Consider the following 10,047-nt stretch of genomic DNA (forward strand, 5'->3'; position numbering starts at 1 on the left):
GACGGGGGCTCTCCCGAAACCGCCGGCTAAAACGTGAAGGTCCTAAGTTGGAACTGTCAGGGCATTGGGGTTGATCTGACAGAGAATTATTTGGGTGATTTGTGGAGGAAGCATCGACCAGATATTTTGTTTTTATCAGAGACAAAGAAATGTTTTTCTTATTTACAAAAATTTCAATCAAAATTTGGCTATAATAAAATGTTTACTGTTGAACCACGAGGGGCTAGCGGTGGTTTGGTTTTATTTTATAAGGATGAAATAAATCTTTCTGTTCTATTTCATAATGACCGTATAATTGATACAAAAGCTGTTCTTGATCATCAATTGGTATATTTTTCTTTTGTTTATGGTGACACGGTTCCCCAACATCGCGAAAAAGTGTGGGATAAATTACCGGACATTGGATCTTTTCGTATTGATCCTTGGTTTATTATTGGAGACTTTAATGAATTAATTGGTAACCATGAGAAGCAGGGTGGTGCCCTGCGGTCAGCTAATTCCTTCAAACCTTTTATCTCAATGATTAAGGATATTGGGATGCTTGAATTTCCATGTTATGGGGATCAATTATCCTGGCGTGGGAATCGGTGTAATAATCAAGTGNTGTTGCCGACCTGATCGGGCTTTAGGTAATGAAGACTGGCACGCCCTCTATCCCAATTCGAAAGTAGAGTATTTGGAGATGATTGGTTCTGATCATAGTCCAATTTTAGCAACTTGTTTGACGGCGGTCTGGAGGAGACAGAGACAATTTCGGTTTGATAAGCGGTGGTTGGGTAAGGAGGGCTTGGCTGGAGCGGTTGAGTCTGGTTGGAATCGGACACGGAATTTTAGGATTCCGGGTTTTGTTGATAAATTAAGGAATTGTAGGAATTCGATTTCATGGTGGAGGAAAAATATTGTCAGTACTGGCCGATCAATTATTTCTTCTTTGAAGACTGCTCTGCATGATGCGAAGATGGATGACTCGGTTTCGCTGGAAGATATTCGGGGAATTGAGAGGAAATTGAAAGAGGCATACCGGGATGAGGAGATTTATTGGCAACAAAAGAGCAGAAAATTTTGGCTAAGGGTTGGGGATAAAAACACTTCATATTTTCACGCATCCACTAAACAACGGCGGGTTCGGAATAGGATAATTGGTTTATTTGGTGCAAATAACGTTTGGGATGAATCAGCATCGGGTATGGAACATATAGCTACCACATATTTTGAGGATCTGTTCAAGAAATCCGACGGTGGAGGTATTTCTGAGATGCTACAAGCAATTGATCCGATTGTTACAGCAAGTATGAACAGAGATCTTATCAGGGATATCTCGGAAAGGGAAGTCAGACAAGCTTTGTTTGCTATGCATCCGGAGAAAACTCCAGGTCCAGATGGGATGACAGCTTTGTTTTTCCAAAGATTTTGGTCTTCTCTCAAAGGGGATTTAGTGGCTCTAATTAAAGAGTTTTTTCTTACTGGCAGTTTTGATCCGCTTCTAAATGAGACCAATATTTGTCTTATTCCTAAAGTGGATCGGCCTCAGCGGATGGCGGAGTTTAGACCTATAAGCTTATGTAATGTGAGCTATAAGATTATTTCAAAAGTGTTGTGTTTCCGTCTGAAACGTCTATTGCCTCGTTTGGTTTCAGAAACTCAATCAGCTTTTGTTTCTGGACGGTTAATTACTGATAACATCCTGGTGGCTCAAGAGATATTTCACGAATTAAATACTAATAGTAGGTGTAATTCGGAGTTTTTGGCATTTAAAACGGATATGAGTAAGGCATATGATCGGGTAGAGTGGGATTGTCTGGAGGCGGTTTTGGTCAAATTCGGATTTGATAGGAGATGGATTTCGTGGATTATGTGGTGTGTATCGTCAGTGTCGTATCAAGTTCTTCTGAATGGTCAGCCTAGAGGGTTTATTAGACCTCAGAGGGGGTTACGACAAGGGGATCCTCTATCTCCATATTTATTTATTCTTTGCACAGAGGTCTTGATAGCTAATATTAAGAAGGCTGAAAGGGAGAAAAAATTGACGGGTATTACCATCGCCCGTGGTAGTCCTACTGTCTCGCATTTGCTGTTTGCGGATGATAGCCTGTTCTTTTGCAAAGCAACTGCCCAGGAATGTAGGACGGTTATGGATATAATCGGTACCTATGGCAGAGCTTCAGGTCAAGAGGTCAATCTGGCTAAATCATCTATTATGTTTGGCAAAAAGGTTACTCCGGATATTCGATCCCAGTTAAAGTTAGTTATTGGGATTTCTAAGGAGGGTGGCATGGGTTCTTACTTGGGTATTCCTGAGAATCTTCAAGGATCGAAAACTAAGGTGTTTAGCTACGTTAAGGATCGGCTAGATGATCGTGTTAATGGCTGGTCTGCAAAGTGTTTGTCGAAGGGTGGCAAGGAAATTATGATTAAATCAGTGGCTTTGGCATTACCTACCCATGTTATGTCGTGTTATAAGCTACCTCAGGAACTAACATCTAAATTAACAAGTGCAATTTCCACTTTCTGGTGGAAGTCCAATGACAAAGCTCGTGGTATGCATTGGGTTGCGTGGGACAAACTATGTAAAGATAAAGCTGAAGGGGGACTTGGCTTCCGAGCTCTGGAACAATTTAATGAGGCTATGTTGGCCAAACAGTTTTGGCGTCTAATTCAATACCCAACGTCTTTAATGGCTAAGGTGATGAAAAGTCGATATTTCAGGAACAAACATCCTCTTATGGCAAAAAAACCATATAATCCGTCCTTTGCTTGGAGAAGTATTTATTCCATCAAGGGATTGGTGGAGCAGGGGGCGCGATGGGCGGTAGGCTCTGGCAATTCCATTTTGGTTTGGCGTGATCCATGGATACCGGATATTCGCCCTAGACCGGCGAATNAGATATTCGATCCCAGTTAGAGTTAGTTATTGGGATTTCTAAGGAGGGTGGCATGGGTTCTTACTTGGGTATTCCTGAGAATCTTCAAGGATCGAAAACTAAGGTGTTTAGCTACGTTAAGGATCGGCTAGATGATCGTGTTAATGGCTGGTCTGCAAAGTGTTTGTCGAAGGGTGGCAAGGAAATTATGATTAAATCAGTGGCTTTGGCATTACCTACCCATGTTATGTCGTGTTATAAGCTACCTCAGGAACTAACATCTAAATTAACAAGTGCAATTTCCACTTTCTGGTGGAAGTCCAATGACAAAGCTCGTGGTATGCATTGGGTTGCGTGGGACAAACTATGTAAAGATAAAGCTGAAGGGGGACTTGGCTTCCGAGCTCTGGAACAATTTAATGAGGCTATGTTGGCCAAACAGTTTTGGCGTCTAATTCAATACCCAACGTCTTTAATGGCTAAGGTGATGAAAAGTCGATATTTCAGGAACAAACATCCTCTTATGGCAAAAAAACCATATAATCCGTCCTTTGCTTGGAGAAGTATTTATTCCATCAAGGGATTGGTGGAGCAGGGGGCGCGATGGGCGGTAGGCTCTGGCAATTCCATTTCGGTTTGGCGTGATCCATGGATACCGGATATTCGCCCTAGACCGGCGAATGGTCGAGGGAGGTTGTGGCTTCCGAGTTTAATGGTTAATCATTTAATTAACCCGGAGACTAAGAATTGGCATCTACCTACTTTGGAGGAGTTTTTTGATCCGGGGGATATACAACTAATCCAGAGTATGTCGGTTAGTAGAACTCATCAACCGGATAGATTAATATGGCATTATACTAAATCTGGGAAATATTCGGTCAAATCAGGTTACCGGTTAGCTCGGGAATTAATTATGGATGTAGAGTATGGGCCGACGTGTACGGCTTTGCGGGCCCAATCGTGGAAACTTGATGTACCATCCAAGATCCAACACTTTTTTTGGCAGATTGGTTCGGGTACTCTACATGTGTTGGAGCGTCTTGCACATTGAGGTGTTCGTTGTGACACCGTGTGTAAGAGATGTGATTCTGCAGTGGAAACTATAAACCATGCGCTCTTTGAGTGCCCTAGGTCTCGATGTATTTGGGAGTTGTCGCCTATACGGATGGACCAGGGGGTTTTCCATACACATCGATTTATGCGAATTTAGACTTTATTTTTTGGCGGGCGTCTTCGCAACCCGGGGTCTCGGATATAGGCATTCAACTACCTTGGATTATTTGGTCAGTTTGGAAAGATAGGAATAAAAAGGTTTTCCAGGGTATTGAGGCAGAATCTCTTGAGATTTTGAATCAAGCGGCTACGGATAAATTATTGTGGGAGGAGTCCAAGTCTTACTCAGTGAATTATCTGGATCCTCCGTCTTTTTCGGAGGACAAGGGTTCCTCTCCCTGATGCCAATTTGATGGTTTTTGGAAAGGTACAGATCCCTACCAGGGTTTGGGCTGGTGGTGCTGCAATGGAGAGCTTACAACGATCCTGTTGGGAGCACGGAGTCACCGTCGGAGTATATCACCTCTACATGCAGAATTACAAGCGCTGATCTGGGCTATGGAGTCTTTACTGGTGGCTGGAGTCGATTGTCAGGCTTTTGAGACGGATAGCGTAGAGCTAACGGCGATGGTGCAGACGCCGGAAGACTGGCCGGCTTTTTCTAATCTGCTGGAGGATTTCTCACTGCTTCGAAGTTCCTATACCTCCTTCACCCTCACCAGGATTCCACGAGACGCTAATGTCAGAGCCGATTGCCTAGCTCGATCTTCACGATCTCTACCTTCAGAATCTACCTTTGTAAACTCGTTTCCTCCTGTTTGGGCAACCAATCTTGGAGTTCTATTTTAATATTTATAGTTTGGTTGGAAAAAAAAATACTATTTTTAATATTCATTTATTGCATATTTATTAATTATAATTAATAATAGTAAAAAATAAATAAAAAACGAATTAACTAAAATTAATTAAATTTTTAAATAGTATAAACAATAATATATTTTTTATAAATAATAAAAATAATAACTATCTAAAAATAAATTAAGTAAATTAAATGAAAAATTTAAAATAGCAAATATAATACTATAAAATTGTTTTAGTAATAATGTTATTATTAAAATTATAACTAAAAAATGATTATATTCCCAAATTTAGAATGGGTTAATGAGTTTTAGAATGTAAGTAAGATTTTAATGCATGGTGGAGTAAAAAAAAACAAGTTATGTAATTGTATTTATAAAAATCTAAACATGAAAATAAAATTGAAGTGAAACATTAGTTTCTAAGAAACATATACTATAAAGATTTATTATTAAATTTTACTTATAAGAAAGAAAAGATTAATTACTTAATTTAACTTAACTTAAAAGTTTTGATCTAAAACAAATACATTGTAAGGAGCACACTTTTTTTTGAGAAAACTATGAAAAAGAATTTTGAAAAAATAATCTATCTAAAAAACAAAATCAATGGTGAGGAAATATAGAAAAAATGATATTCAAGCCGTTGCAAAAAGTGACATGTGATTTGTGTAGCATATATCATCTTGAGCTACAATTTTATAACATGATATAAAACATATATAACAAATATAACATATATATATATATATTATCAAATGTTTTTAACTCAAAAAATTGGCAAAAACAACATATTTAAAGTACACTATATTTTTTTTGAGAAGACGAAGTTAGGGTTGCATCACAAAATTAACATCTGCAAATAACATATGAGATTTTTAAAAAATATGTAGCTTGGATTAGTGAATAGATATTCATTGTGGGGTTTAAATGTTTCATCATTTTAAGCATTCTTGACTTAGTCGAAAATTCTATTATGGCAGATGATGCATTTGGACAACCTCATTGTAGCAACATAGCATTAAAACTGTTTATGAAACTTTGTATATTTGCATTTAATGTAGGATATCGATATGTTTAAATGATCTCTATAATTAGATCAATGATCGGTAATGATGTTGGAACTTTTAAAATTATGTTTTCATGGGATATGAATATGGAATGAACTCTTTTAAAGATAAAAGGTCAGAAGATTGTCAACAATATTATTGCGACACTAGACAATATATGTTATATATAGATTAGTAAAATAAGTATTGAATTTATATAGATTTATCTTTTAATCTTCAAATTATATTCATATTCAATGATGCTTATTGATAAAAATTTTAACTAAAATCCCACGTAAAATCGTAAATAGATATAACAAAGAAATATTATCTTAAAAATATACATATATATTGTATATTACTGAGTAAAGTAAGTTATGTATTTATATTCAAAAGTTGGAATGATTATATTTGAGCTCAACAATTTCTGTTGATTAGAAATATTTTAAATTAAAATCCGCGTGTGTGGGAATACAAATTCTAGTTGTTTATAATGGGTAGTTGAGAGTTGAGACTAAGGTCTTTTTATTAATTGGAAAATGTTTATAAATTAAAACTATTTAAACAAAATTAAGAGGAGGATAAAAGCAAGTTTGAAAAACAACTAGTTGTCCATGCATGTGCTAATTTAGCCAATTTTTGTCGACAACTTGATTGCAATTTCTTGCCACCATTGTTAAAATAACAAAGAAATGAGAAAGTGGAGCCGGTGGATAAGAGAAGAGGGGAAAAGTGATGAACAAGTTGAGTTAAGAATAATGCATTTTTCTTGTGTTTACATTATATATCTTATATAATAATGCATCTTGTATTTAAAAAAAGTGCAATTTGCACCCCAAACAAAAAAAATGTATTTAACATGTGCAAATAAAGTAAATAGAAGTCGTGAGACTTGGTGACGTCACCTCATCTTCGTCATATCCTTGAAGCTTCGTAGCGTCATTTTCATCTCGATTAAGGTGCCCTGAGAAGTGAAAGAGTGGTTTTGAGTTTTTTTACGTTACCTTTTTTGCACACAGAAAAAATTGACAGCGGTTTCATTTCTTATCTATATAAATGAGTACACTCTTTCTTCTTTCTTGAAAACAAAAGAGCAATTATTAACCATGGGTGAAGCCGTTAAGGTAACAGAAACTCTTCCTATTTTGATGTGTTTTCGCTTAGCATGATCAGATTGATGTTTTCTAGTTTCACATTGTGTGTGTGTGTGTGTGCTTAGGATCAAAGAGAAGAAGTGATTCAAGCTTGGTACTTGGATGATAATTACGATGAGGGTCAGAAACTTCCTCACCACAAGGATCCTAAGGAGTTTGTTACTTTGGACAAACTTGCAGAGCTTGGAGTACTTAGCTGGAGACTTGACGCCGACAACTATGAAAACGATGAGAAGTTGAAAAAGATCCGCGAATCTCGTGGTTACTCCTACATGGTTTGTGACCTTTTATTTGATGGCTTTTTATATCTTCCTATGTTTTTTTTTTCTAAAATGTTTATTTTTGATTTGCAAACATTTTTTTTTTGTGTTCACGTCTTGGTTTGATGGGAGAAACATGTTTGGTTTCAGGACATTTGTGAGGTATGCCCTGGAAAGCTTCCAAACTATGAAGCAAAAGTAAAGATGTTTTTTGAAGAACATTTACACATTGATGAAGAGATCCGTTACTGCCTCGCAGGAAGTGGTAGGTACTTTTATTTTATTGGCTGCTTTACTTGAATTAATTCAATATAGTCCTCATGTTTTTTTCTTTTATTGGAAAAAAATTAAAGGATACTTTGATGTGAGGGATCTCAATGATGTTTGGATTAGAGTATGGGTAAAGAAGGGAGGTATGATAGTTTTTCCTGCTGGAATATATCATCGATTCACCGTGGACACAGGCAACTACATGAAGGTTCAATCTTATAAGCTTCTTAATCTAGTTATTAATTAATTCATCATATGTTTACGGTTGCTTAACTAGAAAATTTGGAATTTCTCTTGCTGAACAGGCAATGCGGCTTTTCGTGGGTGGACCAGTGTGGACTCCTTACAATCGCCCACACGACCATCTTCCTGCGAGGTACAACACCAATTTCTTTCTCTCCCATGTATATTGTCTCAACAAAATTAGCTTACTCTACAGTTGTATATTCAAGCAAAGAGGCGAAAACAACTGTTTATGTATTGAAACGGCTATTTTACAGGAAAGCGTATATGGATACATTCGTGAAGGTGCTTGGAGACCGTACCATAGACGCTTCAGCATAGAGGGACTCTCAGGCATCAGATTTTTATAAGCTAAACATATGTTGAGATGTTGTCTTTATGCTTTATTATGTTTACCACTGAAACTGAAGACACATTGGTTTCGTGCGTCTTTGACATTATTGTTGTGTTGTAATGTTATATGGCATGTGAACTTGTAACTTACCCTCTTTATGTCTGTAAGTCTGTTCGGTAATATTTGGAGGAAAATGGAACTGTTTTTTTTTTTTTGGTTTTAACGAAAATGGAAATGTTAGTGTCAACTTAAAAATTAGAAGAAAAACGAAACAAAAGTTAACTTACCATCTAATTTTGCAAATATATAAAAGACCTTATTCTAAATGTCAATGATGCTTTACAATGGTTTAATAAGTATATATCATATAAATGTTGAAAATAATTGCTTTAAAACTATGGGTCCGAATGGTGACAGCATATTTGGTTGTGCGGGACAAACAATTTTATAGTGCGGTACGATTCAACTGCGGTTCATGCGGGAAAAATATATTTACGGGACAAGTGCGGTTATTACAAAATAAGCGGATCAAAGTAATGTTTGATTGGTGAAAAAATAATAGCGGTTTTAGAATAAGCGGTACAAATATTATAATTAGAATAAGCGGTACAAATATTATAATTAATATAATTGTTTGATTGGTGAAAAAACAGTATATAGTGTGAAAAATATATTTTAATATATTAATTGTAAATATAAATTAAAGTTTTCAGTTTAATGTTAACAAACATACATTTTTAATATATCATTTATGAATTTTAAATATCAAAATTTGTATAAAATTAAATTTCAATCATACATCTTACATATTGAATCTGAATCTGTAATGATTTACATATTGTTATAATAATTTCTATACTTGTTAACATAGAAATTGAATCTCTAATGATTTAAAAATGTATTTTGTATTAAATCATTAACAATACATTATAAATCAAATGTTATCTAATAGTTTTTTTAAAGGTATACATATAAATATTACAAAAAGTTATTTAAGTGAGATATGAGAGCTACGCAAAAGATAGGAAAGTTTTTTTTTTTTTTTTGGTAGAATAGGAAAGTTTTTTTCTTTGTAGAATAAATTACTGCTTTTAGTAATTAAAAAGTAAAAATAAAAAAAGAAAAGAAAAAGTAAATTATATTACCCTATGCGTTTTTCAAAATACCGCTAGATAAAGACTTCTGGTTGTTGAAAAAACGGTTCACCCTACTATCTATCAAATAAATCCGCAATCCCAATTTTATTTTTATATTTTGAAAAAACGCAAATTTAGCACATAAAATTGTGATTGGGTGTTGAAGTGCTGTTTTGACAAAAAAATGAATGAAAACCGCTTTTTATAAGCTTCCAATCACTACCTATGATTTAAAAAACTTAATTCAGTAAGTCATATCATTAATTTCTCGGCGAAAAGGCGATTTTATCTTTCACGTTTAATCAAAAGATATTGTTATGTCTCATTGGTTGATATCATTTTGGATGTGACAATATCGTTGGAGGAATTAGGAAAATCAGTAGGAAAAGATATGATCGGCACCGACATATATCCAAAACTAATGGGTCTTAATCTAAAGAGTTGGTAGAGAAGTTGTTGAGAGATGCTCAAGAACAGCTTCAAGGATTTAATTCGAGTAAAGTTATATAAGATTCAAGGATTTGATTCGAGTAAAGTTATATAAGATTCAAGGATTTGATTCGAGTAAAGTTAAACCTTTATTAGCTTTGGCTAATTACATCGATCGCCAAAAGACAGAAGTACGTAGTTCTAATTATGAAGTTAAAGCCATTTTGGCTTTTGGTGGTTATAAATATTGATGTCATAATTTGTGTTGAACTGATTAAAGATTAGATCTTATGTGTTAGATCCTGAATTGAATGCAAGACGTGATGTGTGTGTTGTGACTTTGTGTGATGTGATTTCTACATTTGATTAATTTAGAATATCTTTTTTTTTTTTTTTTTTTT

The 10,047-nt window shown here is 35.2% G+C and overlaps 1 protein-coding gene across 1 annotated transcript; it reads left to right on the forward strand.

Moving 5' to 3' along the window:
- On the forward strand, positions 6,825-8,293 carry LOC104767223 (1,2-dihydroxy-3-keto-5-methylthiopentene dioxygenase 1). The gene is made up of 6 exons (XM_010491265.2): positions 6,825-6,944; positions 7,040-7,249; positions 7,385-7,499; positions 7,588-7,712; positions 7,810-7,880; positions 8,005-8,293. Exons 1-6 carry the CDS (start codon positions 6,927-6,929, stop codon positions 8,066-8,068), a joined length of 603 nt encoding a protein of 200 aa, XP_010489567.1. The 5' UTR covers positions 6,825-6,926; the 3' UTR covers positions 8,069-8,293.

The sequence above is a fragment of the Camelina sativa genome, chromosome 19, assembly GCF_000633955.1.
Source record: "Camelina sativa cultivar DH55 chromosome 19, Cs, whole genome shotgun sequence".
NCBI classification, from domain to species: domain Eukaryota; kingdom Viridiplantae; phylum Streptophyta; class Magnoliopsida; order Brassicales; family Brassicaceae; genus Camelina; species Camelina sativa.